Consider the following 18,475-nt stretch of genomic DNA (forward strand, 5'->3'; position numbering starts at 1 on the left):
TTTGTGTGTGGAGTTTCCATGCTCCCCTGGGCCTTTGTGGCTTTTCTCCAGGTGCGCTGGTTTCCTCACACATCCCCAAAATATGCATGGTAGGTTAATTTATGACTCTAAATTGCCCATAGCTGTGAATGTGAATGGTTGTTGGTTTCTATGTGCCCTGTAATTTGGCTGGCGAGGAGTTCTGGGTGTACCCTGGCTCTTAAACAGACTCTGAACACAGACATGCCATGTGTAAGAACTACAACAGTACATTGAATGTGGTCGTAAGGTCTTACCCGATAGGCCGTGAGACCACCAGCTCAACTTGTGGTTCAGGCTTGGATTCTAGAATTATATTGTAAACCTCTTTAAATGTGGCCCCTTGTAAAAACCTTCCATTCCATTCCAGCACCTGGTCACCTGTATATCATCAGATTTTATAAAACAAACACTCACACACAAAATTTACATGGTGTAAAAAGATGTTAATGTTTGGGAAATACTGAATACCTGGTCTGAGGTGCCCTACAGTATCTGCTAGACTTCCTTTTCTCACTTTAGTGATGAAAGCACAAAGCCTACCAGATTCTGTCATCTTGCCTCCGACCACCTGTGGTGAAGAAGAGAGATGAATATAAGTCCAACTATGCATCGATGGATATGAAACCTCTTTCTAGGAATACCTGTGAGCAGTTTACCCCTATTTACAATTCATACTCCATTTTGTATACATCTGTAATTTTTTTGTCTCACAGTTAATAGTAAATCTTTTCAAAAGGCAAGTCTGAGATAAAAGTTTTTTGTACTGTTTTCTTTCAGTTTTTAATGTCGAGGGTAATGCTTTAAGCCCATGGGCCATGCATGAGTACCATTTCATAGTTTGTAACAGTGCAAGCGTGTGGGCTAGAGCTGTCCTGTAGACAAGATGCCATACTCCACCCTCATAACACAAATGAAATCCTGCTTAAAGGAGGCTGAATGCCAACATACAAAGGAGCTTAGAGAGGTCTGCTAAATGAAATGGCTTTATGTAACAGGCTGAGGCCAAGGCGGGGGCCTCGCAGAGGAGAACAGAGAGGGATGGACTGCGAGGGCAAAGCTGGCAGCCTGAATGATGGACTGACTGGCTGGACTACAGAGTGTATTTGCTGCTGCTGAGGAGACAGAAATACACAAAGGCACTGAGCATACACAAACATGCCTTTTTAAGGGGCTCATTTAATCAGTAATGATTTTTCCTTGCTAATGCTTTTTGTTCAATTTCCATCTGGTCCTCTGTCTGCCTGAACTTTACTTGCTTTTGAGGCATATGGAATTATTTTAGTCATGTATCCAAGGAACAACAACAGCAATTTATAGTATGTGGAGACGCTGACTCCAACATGTAATTTAATCATTTGACTGGTTTCGGTTTTGGGCATGCTTATATTATACAATAGTACTGATTACGACGAGACTGAAGTCCCAGTGAATACAATGCGACAACGGAGGTAGGGGAGGAAAAGGAGGAACAAAAGAATATAATCAACCCACTACTAGAGTAAGCTCACCTTAAGACCAAGCAGAGCTCCTGAGTCTCGAGGCACACTTCCATCTTTCATTCTCTTATTGAGCAAAATGCGCCCTATTAGGCGATCCCCGTCCTTGGACGGCTGCCACGTCACTGGATGCTATGAGGTCAGAGCAACAACACACTTTGTGTTTACAAACTTGAATGTGATCACTTCGGATAAGTTCAGTGAATGAGGGCATTTGGGAAAGTGTTCATTCACTTAGAGGGAGAAAGTTCACACAAGCTCGCCGCTCAAATGTAGTCTAAGAAAACATATTTTTACTGTTTAATCTGATTTCTGCTCAGAAAATGAATACTTTATAAATCGCTTTATGATATATCTTATCATGAATATGAAATGTGACATGTTCACAAGAGCATTGTTATTTCCAGAGCTTATGTGAACCTGCTAGAGTTGGGGGTGGAGTACATGTCATGCAGTGCCCCATGCAGAGTAAAGGAAGCAGTCCCAGTATTACTGACCCAACGGAATGTGGGAAAGAAGGTCAGTGTCTCATGCTGAAGATTAACTACACACATGCAACCACTTTTTTATAGGAGTTGTTGAAGGGATAGGAGACTGAAAGGTGCTAAAATGGTAATTTTTGGATAGAAGAACCAAATTAAAGAAATTATTTTGAAAAATATGAAAAGCACTGCACACAATGAGGCAATAAAACACAACACCGGGTGAAAACATACAACAGTGAAAGGGAAAAAAGAAAATCGTAACAACACACAAAAATAATCAAATCTTCCCTATAAGGTGTGTTGACAATTAGTTTGGTTTTTAAATAGAGGTGGGTGGAATATTGGCGAGGGGAAAATTGTATCTGGACTGGTTGCTGTGAGGGAGGGTAGCAGAGTGTGAGGGATGGCCTAAATTTTGCCTGTTGCTCTAATAGGACCGCTCCAGAGTAACAACACAAAATACGAAAACGACGAGCATGCAACTTGGAGACACGCATTCCTTAGTGCCATGACAAACAGAGAAGTTGAGTGTCAGTGGTCTGCTTTACTACTACAACGGTAAGGTGTGTGCTTTTCTACTGGGGAGCAAAAAAACAAGTACAAGTAGCAAGCAAAGAGGTTATCCCTGCAAGATTTTTTTTCCACTCACATCAACAAGGTATAACCACAGTTAACCCAAAAACAAATCAGAACAAAATCCTAAAAGGAATGGATTTTAGACGTCATATAAAACGAAAAAAAAAAAAAAAAACATCTCATCTATGTACACTTACACAGAGCAAACAAAGATGGAAGGGCATAAATAGATTTTTTTTTTTTTTAAATGCAGGCTACATTGTCGCAGTACCTTCTCACTATGGCTATGCTCCTCGTTTAGGGTAGTGCTACTGCACGTATCAACTCCTGAGTCTTTAACTTGCGGTTCACACCACGCCAAGTCCTCTTCAAATGAGTGTCCCCCAAAGCGCACCATTTTCTTTTGCCTCTCAGATAAGGTGTGTGCCAGCTCAGACATAAATGCCTTTTCAATTGTTTTTCTTTTTCCCCTTTGACTGTCCCCTAAAGGTGTGGGATACAAACAGAAAGAAAACAGAAAAAGAACATGCAAAGGTGTAAATAAAACAAAGGAAATGTGAAATGACAATAGACTGGAATACAGGGGATGAGGGGAGGAGAAGGAGAAAGAGAAAGAGAAAAGTAGTGGTTACGAGGCAGGAGGGAGGGGACTCCACATGTCTCACCAAAGACATTGAGGAGGCCTCGCTGCTATGCCAAGACGTATGGTCCCACCAATGGCCATCCAAATCTCCTGTAAGGTTGGGGGAGGGTGTACGTACATAAAGAGGACAGCAAGAGGGAGCAGTGAGGACATCACAAACAACAACATAGACACAAGCTGACGAGTCCGTACACAGAGACTCAAGTGTACAAACACCCCAATGCACATACTGTAATTTCTATAATTCACCCCCCCCCCAAATATTATCAAAAGGCAATAGAACACATTATACATTATAAAAAGGAAAAAAAGAACATTCATATTTTTGGAACGGTCGCATTTTCCTCAGTTGTACACTTTCATTCCAAAATGCCACTGCCACCTGGAGGTTGTAAGAAAGGTGTAGCCTACACTTTCATTCAAATACGGCAGGGTATGTATGACTGCATATATGTAGTTATGTTCATGAGATTACATATCATGGCAGAATTTGTGAAATACTGTTTTGTTTTGTTTTGTTTTGTTTTAGAATATGACTGATGACTCAAAAACTGGTCTAATTAATTTTGGCTATTTTCATTTTTGTCTTTACGGGTATCTTTTTTTAATGATAATACTTTTCTGAAATGTGTGACCGTTTAATTTGAATTCCGTCCGTCCATCCATTTTCTTAGCAAGGGTCACGGGAGTGCTGAAGCCTATCGCAGCTGTCAACGGGGTGCACCCTGAACTGGTTGCCAGCCAATCGCAGGGCACATGGAGACAGACAACAGTCACACTCACAATTATACCAATTTAGACTCTCCAATTAATGCATGATTATGGGGTGTGAGAGGAAACCGGAGTGTCATGAGAGAACCCAAGTAGGCACAGGGAGAACATGCAACCTCCACACAGGGAGGGTTGGAATTGAACCTGGGTCCTCATAACTATGAGGCCAACGCATTCCAGCTGCTCCCCGTTTCCACATAATTGGAATCCCATTAAAATAAAATGAAATGTGTTTCACCTGGCTCTTCATGTTTTCTTGAATTGTACCCATCTAATTAATTCTGCCTAGGTAATCAAACTTATGAGCACAACTGTGTGTTTTCAAATTTACTAAAAAAAATAAAAAAAAATAGGGCTGTGAATTTCAAAATAAGAGCAAGTAAAAAAAAAAAAAGAATGTTAAATAAAAATAGAATACTATACATCTATCTTCCAAGCCTCCTAAGGGTCTCGGGAGTGCTGAAGCCTGACCCAGCTAACTTTGGGCAAAAGGCAGACTAGACCCTGAACTGGTGCCGAGTCACTTGCAGGGTATATAATGACAACATCAATGAGTGGAAATCAATCCCAATCTGCTCGTACCAATGTCAGGCATGTGCACCACTACACCATCAGAGACCTTTAAAAACAGAATACAGTGATTTCACTTTCAACTTATATTTAATTGACTACAAAGACAAGATATTCCATGTTGAAACTGATAAACATTATTCTTTTAGGAAATAATTATTAACTTGGAATTTTATGGCTATAACACATTCCAAACATCTTGGACAGGTGGCAAAAAAGACAGAGAAATTTGAGGAATGCTCTTCAAAAACCTATTTGGAACATCCCAGAGGTGAACAGGCTAATTGGAAACAGGTGAGTGTCATGATTCTGTATGAAAAGAGCTTCCCTGAACTGTTCAATCATTCACAAGCAAAGATAGGGCAAGGCTCACCTCTTTTTGAACATGTGTGTGACAAAATAGTCAGTTTAAGGAAAATGTTCCTCAATGTACAATTGCAATGAATATAGGGATGTCATCATCTCCAGTCCATATCTCCAATAATGTTTAGAGAATCTGGAGAAGTCACAGCATATAAGTGGCAAGGCCGAAAACCACCATTGAGTGTTCGTGACCTTCAATCCCTCAGTCTGCACTGCATCAAAAACTGACAGCAATATTTAAAGGATATCCCCACATGGGCTCAGGAACACTTCAGAAAACCAATACCAGAAAATACAGATCGGCGATACATCTGTCAGTGCAACTTAAAACTTTACTACGCAAAGCAAAAGTCATTTATCAAAAACAGCCAGAAACAGCGTCGGGTTCCCTGGGCCAGAGCTCATCTAAAATGGAATGATGCAAAGTGAAAATGTGTTCTGTGGTCCGACAAGTCCATATTTCAAATTGATTTCTGAAATTGTGGACGTCACGTCCTTTGGGAAAAAGAAAAAAAGGAAAAGAAATTCAATTTCAAAAGCCAGTATCTGTGATGGTATGGGGATGTCTCAGTGCCAATGCCATGGGTAGCTTACACATCTGTGAAGGCACCATTAATGCTGAAAGGTACATACACATTTTAGAGAAACATACGCTACACCCTGAACTGGTTGCCAACCAATCGCAGGGCACAGAGAAGCAAACAACCATTCACACCTATGGTTAAATTAGTCTTCAATGAATGTTTTTGGGATGTGGAAGGAACGTGGAGTGCCCGGAAGAAACCCATGCAGGGATAGGAAGTGCCACAAGCTAGAGGGCTGGGATTTTGAACTCTGGTCCTCAGAACTGTGAGAACTAACCAGTGTCTCCGACTCAGTAAAAGCTAAGCTCTTTTCCATATTTGTGACAAAGCATTATTACCACCATCCATACCACCATCAGATGTGATTATAAAAGCAAATAATGCATTTTGATAAAACACTGAGTGTCCCTTGACAGGCTTTAGCCCCTGTGACCCCCTAACAACAGCTGACAACAGTGATTATCCTCCCCAGCTGCTTTTGTGTCAGCAGCACAAACACTAGAGGGTATTTCCCCATGGTAGACAAATTCCATTGAACAAATCACTTTCCTAGAGCCAAATTAATTTTAAAGCAACAATTATTTCAAGTACTCCAGTTAACAAAAAGACATTGACCAGTTTTCAAATAAAAATGTTTTCAAATACTATGCAAATATCTCTCAACATCCTAGGCTCAACCATAACATTGAAGAAATAAATGAAAAAAAATACAAACATACAATGGGTATGGAAAGTATTCAGACCCCCTAAAATTTTTCACTCTTTGTTATATTGAAGCCATTTGCTGAAATCCATCAAGCCATTTTCTTAGCTGCTTATCCTCACAAGGGTTGCGGGAGTGCTGGAGCATATCCCAGCCCAACGGGCAGGAGGCAGGGTACACCCTGAACTGGTTGCCAGCCAATTGCAGGGCACATGAATACAGACAACAGTCACACTCACAATAACACCTAGGGGCAATTTAGAGTGTCCAATTAATGTTGCAAGTTTTTGGGATGTGGGAGGAAACTGGAGTGCCGGGGAATACCAATGCAGGCAGGGGAACATGTCAACTCCACAAAGGTGGGGCCAGGATTGAACCCTGGACCTCAGAACTCTGAGGCTAATGCTTTACAGCCCATTTGCTGAAATCATTGAAGTTAATTTCGTTCCTCAATGTGCACATATTGACAGAAAAGAAACGGAATTGCTGAAATTAGGCTCTACACGATCAGAATTAATCCCAATCAGCGAGTTTAAAAAAAACAAAACAAAAACAAGATAATCATAAGATGGAGCATTGAGTCTATTAAAATGTCTGGTTCATTTACCATGTAAACGTGTACGGAATTAGTCAAATATATACAATAATTTATCATTTGTTCATCTATTTATTCTCGTGAGTCATAGTGCAAAGTAACATAGTAACAATCTAATGGTCTTCTATTTCATGGCAGTAAGTACATACAGAAATTAATGCAGCTACTTTTTTGTGACATTTTTGTTTGTTCGTGTGCCGTGAGATTTTTCAACTATAAAATATATGCCTGAGCTCCAAAAATTTGGGAATTTGCAGTTCTGGTCAGTACCATGTGTTCAACAGAACAGCAGCATGTTTACAAGCAACCACGAGCGGTAGCATTCACTTGCTAAGCTATGTAACGTTGTGTTGCCTGATTGCAAGCCGTATTGTGTTAAAAGTACATGAACATACCTCCCGAAAACCATACACCAATTTCCCATCCTCCATAACAAGTACCCTCCCCCCCATTTTGTTCTTCTAATTCAGTCAGCGCGATCCACTAGTGTTGTCGCCACAGTATGAGTGTATTCAGTCGCATTTCGGTTGACAAGATAGAGCCCAGTGATCGTAAAAAAATGGGATGCGGTGGTATTATGGTATTGGAACATAAGATTTTATTACAGTAGTCTGTCATACAGCAATCGTGAAAGAGTGAATGTGTTTTGTAGTCAGATTCCCGCATTACGTGTTGTTTCTCAGCCCTTTCATCTTTCCCATGCGGCCGTTATTTTTTTTAAATATAACTTTTTGGCTATCAAATACTTACAGTTCTAGAGCAAAAGACACGTGAGAATACATTGTATTCAAATATACTGGGCACGATAGCAACCCAGAGTAAATAACAATAATAAGTAAATTGATCAGCATAAAATGTTCATGATTGCAGACACCGATCTCACCGTAAAGTCTATTTTATATTTTTGCGGATATGTTCAAGAAAAATGTAAATATAACACCACCATAATTATTCAGACACTTTACTGTGACACTCATATTTAACTCAGATGCTGTGCATTTCTTCTGATCATCCTTGAGATGGTTCTACACCTTCATTTAAGTCCAGCTAATCCTAGTGATTGGACATGATTAAGAACACCACACACCTGTGTATAAAGACCTTACAATTCATGGTGCTTATCAGACCAAATGAAAATCTTGAGATGAAATGAACTCCCTGATGACCTCAGAGACAAAGTTGTGGCAACGCACAGATCTAGCCAAGGTTACAAAAAAAAAAATTCTGCTGCACGTAGGTTCCTAAGAGCACAGTTGCCTCCATAATCCTTAAATGGAAGCCATTTCGGACAACTAGAACCCTTCCTACAGGTGGCTGTCCAGCAAAATAGTGAAAGAGGTAAAGGAGAACCCAAAGAGGCCTGTGGCTGAGCTGGCAGATGCAGTCGGCAGATGGAAGAAAGTTCGAGAAAGTCAACCATCACTTTAGCCCTCAACCAATTGGGCCTTTTTTTTATGGCAGAGTGGCCCAACAGAATCCTCCTTTCATTGCAAGCCACATGAATTCCGACATGCAGTTGGGTATTAAATTGGGGGAAAAAAAAAAAAAAAACACCTAAAGGACTCCAATCTGGAATAACATTCTGGGCTGTTTCAGACCAGCCAGGACTAGAAAAAAATGGGCACTGCTTATCACCTGTCCAATACAGTCCCAAAAGTGAACCTTGGTGGTGGCAGAATCATGCTGTGGGGGTGTTTTTCAGATGCAGTGACAGGACGACTGGTTGGTGTCGAAGGAAAGCTTAATGGGGTCAAGTAGCAGATGTCCTGGATGAAATCCCACTCCAGAGTGCTCAGGACCTCAAAGTAGGGCAGAGGTTCACCTACCAACAAGACAATTACCCTCAGCACACAGCTAAAATTATGAAGGAGTGTCTTCAAAACAACTCCATTACTGTTTTCTAATGGCCCAGGCAGAGCCCTGACTTAAACCAAATTGAGTATCTCTGGAGAGACCTGAAAATGGCTGTCCATCAATGTTCAGGATCCATCCTGGCAGAACTGGAGATGGTCTGCAAGGAACAAAGGCAGAAGATCCTCAAATCCAGGTGTGAAATGTGTTGCATCATTACTCAAAAAATAAAGCTGTACCAGCAAAAGGGTGGTTCTACTAAATACTGTGCAAAGGGTCTGAATACTTATGCCTGTCATGTTTCATTTTTTCCATTTTATAAATCTGCAAATATTTCAACAATTCCATTTTTTTCTGTCAATATGGAGTGTTGTGTGAACATTGATGACAAAAAAAATGAACTTGAATGATTTTAGCAAATGGTTCCAATATTTAATAAAAGTGTAAATTTGGTAGGTTTAGCTTCCAAATTGTTCTTCCTGAGAACTCTCACTGCTGGGCCTTTTTCACCACTGCTGTGCTATTTGCAGTCGAGGTGAGTTTGTCTGTGATGTGGACTCCCAAAAATCTGAAGTAATGGACCCTCTACACAAACTCTACATTGATGAGGAGTGAGGCCATATCCATGCCGCATATTGGGAAGTCCAAGATGATTTCCTTTGCATTTGTGGTGTTTGGTATGTAGTTGTTTTCCAAACACCACTTTGACAGTTTTACAACCTCATCTCCTTCTGAGATGACCCCGACCACATTAGTATTATCACCAAACTTGATGACGCTGTTGCTGGGATAGGATGGTGTACAGTCATTTGTGTATAGAGACTACAGCAGAGTACTCAGTACACAACCATGAGGGGAGCCAGTGCTGAGGGGGATGGAGATCGAGGTATAGGCCAAGTCTGACAGATTGTGGACGGTTTGTGAGAAAGTCCTTAATCCAGCAGCAGATGGAAGGGAGAGTTTGTCAACCAAAATACCTGGTTTGATGGCATTAACGGATGGGTTAAAGTCCACGACGAGCATCCTCACATAGTTCCCTTGGTGTTCCAAGTGGCTCAGTGCAGTGTTGAGAGGTATTGCGATGGTGTCCTCAGTGGACCGGTTTCCCCTGTAGGCATGCTGGTGAGGGTTGAGGGAGGGAGTCCTTAATCGCAGGGGTGGCCAACCCGTGGCTCTTGAGCTGTATGTGGATCTTTGCCTCCTTTCGTGCAGCTCTCGTGAAGGCACAAAAGTATATGGACATTCTGGCAGGCTTTGCTTGATTTCATTACAGTACTTCCGAGTGAGCGTTGCTTGCTTTTATTATATTATTTGTGTGTACACTTTGCTTGAGTTTATTATGGTTGTTACGGGTATTGTGACAACAAGCTCAGTCTGTGTCTGTGTGTTTGTTGATGGATAAGTGAGAGTGTGTAGAAGGAGGGTGAGATGGAATAAAAGCACGATGGCAACTTCCCAGTCACAAATTGGTGACTGAAAAATCACACAGAAAAGAAGATGCAGTTTTTAAAAAATAATAATGAAGCATCCAGAGACAGATGCTTGCATCATATCAATTGCCTTGGTAAATTGTAAGGGCCAAAAAGTCATACCTTGAAGAGTAGTTTATTAAGAAATGTCTCAGTCATGTCGGTATGTGTCATTTACAATAAAACTGGCTGAGCAAAACTATGTGTGTGAGGAGGGAATGATGTTCATGTGTATGATGTGGGTCTTTGGCTCTTTCATGTGGATGATGTTGCTCTTTGCTGTACCGAAGTAAAAGAAATGGCCACCCCTGCCCTGATGTCACATTCAACCGGCCACCAACCTCCCAAAGCATTTCATGATCATGAGCATAACTAAAACATGCCTGGAATCATTCAGTCAGTCAGTGGTTGGCTTTTTTTGATTGTTGCCAATTTCAGGCAGGAGGCAATGACTGATTGTTTCAGTGAACAGTTGAAGATTTTTTTGAAAATATTTCATCTGAAAAGCATTGGGTTTCTTTACCTTCCTAGGTCCACCATCTGGGCTGGCAGCCTTCCTGGTGTTTCCAGTTCTAAGCACACGTTTCACTTTGTGTTCCTGGAGCGTCATTGTGAAGCTGACAAAAAGTGGATTTGGTGTGACTGAATCAGATGCATCAGTATCAAAGGGGAAAAAGAAACAATATAGTTCCTCTGCCAGCAAGGCATCCGTGTTAGCACACATCTGGTTCTTAGTGTTGTAGTTTGGGATGTATTGTAATCCCTCTCACGTCTTTTTTGAGTATATTTTTTATCCCATTAGAACAACATAGCTTCCAGCATTAGCTAGATGCCAACAACAGTCAATCGCGTCCTATTTACATTTTCCGGTGAGGTTCAATGTCTTGTGGTTTTTACTTCTGAATATACTCCATCGCTGCTCTCTGGTCTTGAATCACTAGTCTTGGCCAGACAACAATGTAACACGGAGAATCATGGGAACAGTATCCCAAAGTTGGCGCCCTGACATCATCAGAGGAGTTGCTTTCCTTCGGCAAAGGCCCCGGTCTTGGTGACTGCTGCGGTAAAATCCGGGAAAAAATTGTTATTCAATAACTGTTGGAAGGTCAGCGGGGCCATACGAGTAGCTTTGCAGAAAAATTCCCCTCTTGAAAACAGTGGAATTTCACCATGAAGATTCTCGGCAGGCCTCCAAGGCTGGGTGGCAGAAACAGACTGCAGTGAGCGAGGTCTAAATTCTATGAAAGGTTAAGTGGTAATAACTCCTGTAATAGTATAGCAAAGACATCCACAGCCCTGTACCCTCTACTGTTCTCAATACCTTCCTTTATCCTGACAATATGCACGTTGCAGTGCCATTGTCTCCCTTGTATATCGTCAAATGTAACACAGATTTAAGTGGTTCGACTTCACTCTCCATACCCTCCATACATGTACAGTACATGTTCAGGCCATCTTCAGTATCTTGCAGACGTAACTCATGATTTGCTATGTCATTCTTGATAAAGTAGATTTTAGCATTCAGGTACATGGTGGTTGAATCAATCTGGGCCAATATCTTACTTTCGCTGTCTACAGTTTAAATAGCAGCCATCATCACAGATTCATAAGTGACCTCAGCTTCAACAGTTTTTGTTAAGCCGATGCTTTAGTGACCCAGTCCTGTCCAGACTTACGTTTGCTCATAGCAGCTTCCAGCAGGTCATTGGTGGAGGAAAAAAAATCTGGTGCAATTCTGAGTTGTTAATAATCGTGTTTAGCCAGAAGTCAGACAAAATAAGTTATATTTGTCTTGTTAGATATTTTATATAAACTTTGCCCTCATTCAAACCATGTGCTTGCTTCAACATTCCCCAAGGGTAAGCTTCTTTATCACAGGGACAAAATGCTCACATAATTAAAAACACATTACACTATATCGACAAAATTTTCTTTATCGTTCTGTGCTCATCACAGATTGTTCATAACAAACGGCATAAGCGTGTCCACACATGCACTTGGCAGAAGGACACCCTCGGTCACAGTTTAACAATTGACTTTGTGAACGTGTCATCGGACTTGGGGCCGAATGTCTTGGACACTTGGGTGGAGAGAGCAGAGCTGTACCCTGATCACCATCTGGTGGGGAGTTGGCTTCGATGGTGGGGGAAGATGCCGGTCTGACGTGGCAGGCCCAAATGTATTGTGTAGGTCTGCCCAGAACGGCTGGCAGAATCCCCTGTCAGAAGATGTTTCAAATCCCACCTCTGACAGAACTTTGCTCATATTCCAGAGGAGGCAGGGTACATTGAATCCGAGTGGACGATGTTCTGCACCTTGATTGCTGAGGCAGCCAACTGGAGCTGTGGATGTAGGGTGGTCTGTGTATGTCATGGCAGCAATCCCCAAACACCTTGGTGGACACCAAGGGTGAGGGATGCAGTCAAGCTGAAAAAGAGTCCTATCAGGTTTCTTTTGGCCTGTGCGACTCCTGAGCCAGGTGATGGGTGAGCGAAATACAGCTTTGGTGGTCGCTGAAGCAAAAACTCGGGCATGACAGAAGTTAGGTGTGGCCTTGGAGAAAGACTTCCAGATGGCTTCAAAGTAATTCTGGTCCACCATCCAGCGTCTCAGGAAGGGGAAGCAGTGCATCATCAACACTATGTATTGTGAACACGGGGTGCTGCTGACCTCGACTCGGGACGCTGTGCATTAGTGGGGAGAATACTCCGAAGACCTCAATTCCATCAACATCCTTCCCGTTAACAAGCAGAGTCTGGGTTCTTTGAGGCAAGCTCTCCAATCTCCAGGGTTGAGGTCACTGAGGTGGTTAAAAAGCTGCTTGGTGGCAAGGCCCAGCAGGTAGATGAGATTTGTCTGGCGTTTCGAAAGGCTCTGGATGCTGTGGGGCTGTCCTGGTTAACACGCGTCTGCAACATCGCGTGGACATTGGAGACACTGCCTCTGGATTGGCAGACTGGGGTGGTGGTCCCCCTTTTTAAGAAGGAGTACAAGAAGGTGTGTTCTATCTACAGGAGGATCACAATCTTCACCCTCCCCATTAAGGTCTATTCAGGGGTTGTGTTGGGTGGAATTGAGGAGGTATTCAAAGTATTCTCCTCACCGACTCACAACATTCAGAGTCGTTCAGCAGTGCCCCATCTTCAATATACGGTAGTGTTTGTGCACTGCTTCCCCTTCCTGAGATGCCAGATGGTAAACCAGAATTTCCTCAAAGCCGTCTGGATGTTGTTCTTCATGGCCTCACCAAATTCCTTCCAAGATCAAATTTTTCCCTCAGTGACCACCCAAGCTGCATTCTGCTTGGGCAGCAAGTACCTATCAGGGGCCTCAGGAGTCCCCCAGGCCAAATTGGCTCAATAGGACACCTTCAGCTTGAAGGCATCACTCACCGCTGATGTCAGCCAGTAGTTTCAGGGATTGCCGCCACAACAAGCACCATCTACCTTATGGCCACACCCTTATGTTTGAACATGGTCTTCGTTATGGGCAATCTTTGGTGATCACAGAAGTCCAACAACAGTCCAATAATATCACTCAGGTTCTGATCGGGGGACTTTCCCCACAATCTTGCTCTAACAGGTCTCACTGGCATTGCCCACATGAGCATTGAAGTTACCCAGGAGAATGATGGAGTCCTCAGTGGAGCACTCTCCAGCACACCCTCCAAGGACTCCAAAAAGCGTGTGCACTCTGAATTCTTGTTTGGAGCATGAGCACAAACCAGAGTCAAGACCCATCCCCCCACCTGAAGGCGGAGGTAGGCTACCGCACTGAGCCAGGGGGCAATAAGTATCCCCACACCTGCTTGGCGCCTCTCACCATGGGCAACTCCAGAGTAGAAAAGAGTCCAGCCCCTCTCAAGAGGACTGGTACCAGAGCTCAAACCGTATGTAGAGGTGAGGCCAACTATATCTAGCTAGAAGTTCTCAACCTGATACACCAGCTCAAGCTGTGCCAGGCTGGGTCTCATGGGTGCAGGCCCATCCACTAGGCGCTCACCTTCAAGCCTCACCTCCAGGCGTGGCAGCCCCGGGGAACCGCCTCAAGGCAAAGGAAACCGACATCCAATTATTTTGTTCATCATAGGGGTCTTAAAGCCATAATTTGTCTGTTCCCCCACCCAGCATCTGTCTGCCATGGGTGACCCTGCCAGGGGCATGAAGCCCCAGACAACTTAGCTCCTAGGATCATTGGGACACACAAACCCCTTCACCACAATAAAAAGAACGTAAGGAGAGGTCCCAACCAAGTCACCGAAAATTGTGAAGTTAATAGGGATTTCTTTATTCACAATATTCAAATTTTATGTATTCCTGATTCCGTGTGTTTTATGAACCGGAAGCCCAAACTATGTAAAAGTAAAACAACTAGTTGAAATTGTTTAAATTGTGGGCCCTATCATTTAAAGTCTAACTTTTCAAATAGATAATTATTTCCATCTTTTCAAATGAGATATATTTTTTCATGATGTTCAAATTTTCTGGAAAGGGTCTTTATTTGCAAAATATTAGATAGTTTAGCTTTTAATATGCTCTGTAATACTTTTTTCTCATTGAATTAAGATGAGTAACTATCTTAGAGTTATCCCCATGAAAACTGCACAGGCTCAGGTGCAACTCAACTGAATTACAGTGCAAGGTGGACTTCACCCTGGATTTATTGCCACTCACTCACAGAGCACATAGAGAGACCATCATTCATGCTTATATTCAACCATTACTGAGTGGCACATAAACCCCCCTGCTTGCACATAAGTCAAGCAAGAGAAACACTATCAGCGACTAGTTGAATAAAATACTTTCAAGTTGTCTAACTGGTACACAGGGTTTAAAGAATAGATTTCCACAGTCATGAATCATAAATATTTGTCTCTCACTGTACAATGTTCACCTCACTGGTCTAGTTAGCCATGCACTCCCATTTTCTGTCTGTTTGGCACCATTATGAGACTGCATGTCAGGGGAATCAATTCAGATTAAAACACAGGGAGAGGTTCATCGCTGAAAATCAGTAACCAGCTCTCACAGGCACAAACCAGACCCATTCCAGCTGGCACACTCTCTTGACTTCCCTCCTCCTCACTCAGGCAAGCTGAGTGCACAAACCCTGAGATGCTGACAGAACACATATGCTTTGCACCCTCTATTCTGTCACTTTGCCGATCTGGCCTGAGGTGCACGCAGGTCAATTGTTTTAGTTTTGCTTTGGCTCCACAACAGAAGAAAACAGTCGAAGTAAATATGTCGATCTAAACCAGTGATTTCCAACCTTTATAGAGCCAAGGCACATATTTTACAATTGAAAAATCCCACGGCACCCCAACAAAAGTAAATGTCACCAAAAATGGATCAATTAATTACTGTATGTACTTCCTGCCATCTAATAGAAGAGGATTTTTTTGTTCTGTCTGTCATTGTGCCTCACTGGCATAAATAGATGATTAAATATACATTATTTCTTGGAATAAATGTGTTTTTTTTTTAGCAATTACATAAAATTGGATAACTTCCCAGGGCACACCTGAGGGGCGCTCACGGCACACTAATGTACCCGGCACACTGTTAAGGAACCATTGATCACTAAACACTGAATGATTATGATCTGCGGACAACCTAAAAACAGCTGCATCTATGACTGGTTTTCCTCTCACCTTTACAATTTTATAACTATTGGTGTTATTGCATAGGAACACATTATTCTGTATTCAGATAATGACATTAATGCATACTAATTTGTTAGCTAAACAGCGGTTAGTTCACTATTTATTTGGGTCAAGCACTACACCTGCTGAAAGCATTCACAACCAATTATATAAATGTAATAAATCCATGTTGACTGGTTGAGAAAAACTAATTTCTCAAACAAATTCAGTTCAAATCTCATGTTTGTTTTCTAACTCACTCCTATTGAGAATGGCAAGTGGAAGTGGTAAACGTTTGTCAACGGAATCAACACAAACTCAGATGAGAAAACAGCCTTACTGACTCAATACTCGTGTTGGAAGGCTACCTGGAAAGCCCCACATCAATAATATACCACCAGTTCTGGGCTGTGTTTCAGTTAATAGAACAACTCAAATTTGAGACTAAATGTATTAGTCATGTGGAAGGTGTTCACAGAGGGGAACTGTGCCTGACTGTTGTTTGTCCTCTGCCTTTTTGAAGTCCTTAGAAGGAGTGCTGGATAGCGTTCCCTCTGGGAACTCCATCATTCTGCTGGGAGACTTAAATGCCCATGTATATCCATCTATTTTCTTCACCACTTATCCTCACGTGGGTCGCAGGGAGTGCTAGAGCCCATCCCAGCTGTCAACAGGAGGCAGGGTAGACTCTGAACTGGTTCCCAGCCAAATCGCAGGGCACATAGAGACAAACAGCAACACTCACAATTACACCTAGGGTCAATTTAGAGTGTCCAATCAATGTTGTATGTTTTTGGAATGTGGGAGGACACCAGAATGCCCAGAGCAAACCCATGCAGGCACGGGAAGAACATGCAAACTCCACACAGGCAGGCCCGACTTCAGAACTGTGAGGCCAATGCTTTAGAAGCTGATTCACCGTGCCATCGATTGATAGATAGATAGACAGACAGACAGACAGACAGACAGACAGACAGACAGATAGATAGATAGATAGATAGATAGATAGATAGATAGATAGATAGATAGATAGATAGATAGATAGATAGATAGATAGATAGATAGATAGATAGATAGATAGATAGATAGATAGATAGATAGATAGATAGATAGATAGATAGATAGATAGAGTGAAGAAAATAAGTATTTGAACACCCTGCTATATTGCAAGTTCTCCCACTTAGAAATCATGGAGGGGTCTGAAAATTTCACCGTAGGTGTATGTCCACTGTGAGAGAGAGAATCTAAAAATAAAAATCCATTATTATTATATTATTATTTCCAGAAGAGACAGGAACATAGAGTGACCTACAAGAGCGGAGGTAGAAGCACGCAGGTGGATTATATTTTATGCAGACGATGTAATCTGAAGGAGGTTACTGACTCTAAGGTAGTGGTGGGGCAGAGTGTAGCTCAACAGCATAGGATGGTGGTGTGTAGGATGACTCTGCTAGCGGGTAGGAAGATTAAGAAGAAAACAGTAGTGCAGAGAAATCGGGTGGTGGAAGTTGAGAAAGGAAGAATGTTGTGTGGCCTTTCGGAAAGAGGTGAGACAGGCTCTAGATGGACAGGAAGAGCTCCCAGAAGATTGGAATACTACCGCCAAGGTATTCATAGAGGCAGGCAGGAGAGTACCTGGGGTGTCTTCTGGTAGGAAAGAGGAGAAGGAGACTTGGTGGTTGAACCCCAAAATACAGGAAGTCATCCAAGGAAAGAGGTTAGCGAAGAAGAAGTGGGACACGGAGAGGATTGAGGAGAGGCATAAGGAATACACTGAGATGCGTCGTAGGGCAAACGTAGATGTGGCGAAGGCTAAGCAAGAGGCATATGACGACATGTACACCAGGTTGGATATGAAAGAAAGAGAAAAGGATTTCTACAGGTTGGCCAGATAGAGGGATACAGATGGGAAAGATGTGCAGCAAGTAAAGGCGATTAAAGACAGCGATGGAAATATGTTGAGTGATGCCAGTAGTGTGCTACGTAGATGGAAAGAGTACTTTGAGAAGTTAAAGAATGAAGAAAATGGGAGAGAACGTGGAGTAGACGAGGTAAGCGTAAATGACTGGGAATTGGCAGTGATTAGTCAGGGGGAAGTTAGAAAGAAAAATGGAAAGACAGTTTGTACTGATGACATATCAGTGGAGGTATGGAGACTTTTGGAGAGATGGCTGTGGAGTTTTTGAACAACTTGCTAGTCCCCATTTTTAAGAACAGAGGCGATGTTCAGAGCTCTGGAAACTGTAGAGAAATATAAATGATGAGCCACACAATGAAGTTATGGGAAAGAGTAGTGGAGGCTAGACTCAGGACAGAAGTAAGTATCTGCGAGCAACAGTATGGTTTCATGCCTAGAAAGGGTACGACAGATGCCTTGAGGATGCTCGGGGGAAAGTAGAAGGTCAGAAGGACATACATTGTGTCTTTGTAGACCTAGAGAAAGCCTATGACAGAGTACCAAGAGAAGAACTGTGGTATTGCATGCGCACGTCTGGTGTGGCGGAGAAATATGTTAGAATAGTACAGGACATGTATGAGGGCAGCAGAACAGTGGTGAGATGTGCTGTAGGTGTGTCAGAAGAATTTAAGGTAGAGGTGGGACTGCATCAGGGATCAGCGGTGAGCCCCTTCCTGTTTGCAGTAGTAATGGATAGAGATGCTGTGGTGTGACCTTAAATGGGCAGTTCATGCTACAAAACCCTGC

At 42.4% G+C, this 18,475-nt stretch overlaps 1 protein-coding gene across 3 annotated transcripts in view; it reads right to left on the reverse strand.

Annotated features, from left to right (window-relative positions):
* The window catches only part of rims2a (regulating synaptic membrane exocytosis 2a), a 198,934-nt gene that overhangs the window by 70,351 nt on the left and 110,108 nt on the right, over positions 1-18,475 (reverse strand). For 2 of the 3 annotated variants that reach the window (XM_061819311.1, XM_061819310.1), the window contains 4 exons: positions 3,244-3,311; positions 1,530-1,649; positions 490-589; positions 276-399 (listed from right to left, as the gene is read on the reverse strand). In XM_061819311.1, coding sequence (XP_061675295.1) covers positions 276-399; positions 490-589; positions 1,530-1,649; positions 3,244-3,311 — 412 coding nt within the window. Of the gene's footprint in view, positions 1-275; positions 400-489; positions 590-1,529; positions 1,650-2,849; positions 3,062-3,243; positions 3,312-18,475 lie in introns of all 3 variants that reach the window. The other variant, XM_061819308.1, reaches the window with a different exon arrangement.

Source organism: Syngnathoides biaculeatus, chromosome 5 (genome assembly GCF_019802595.1).
Source record: "Syngnathoides biaculeatus isolate LvHL_M chromosome 5, ASM1980259v1, whole genome shotgun sequence".
NCBI lineage: Eukaryota > Metazoa > Chordata > Actinopteri > Syngnathiformes > Syngnathidae > Syngnathoides > Syngnathoides biaculeatus.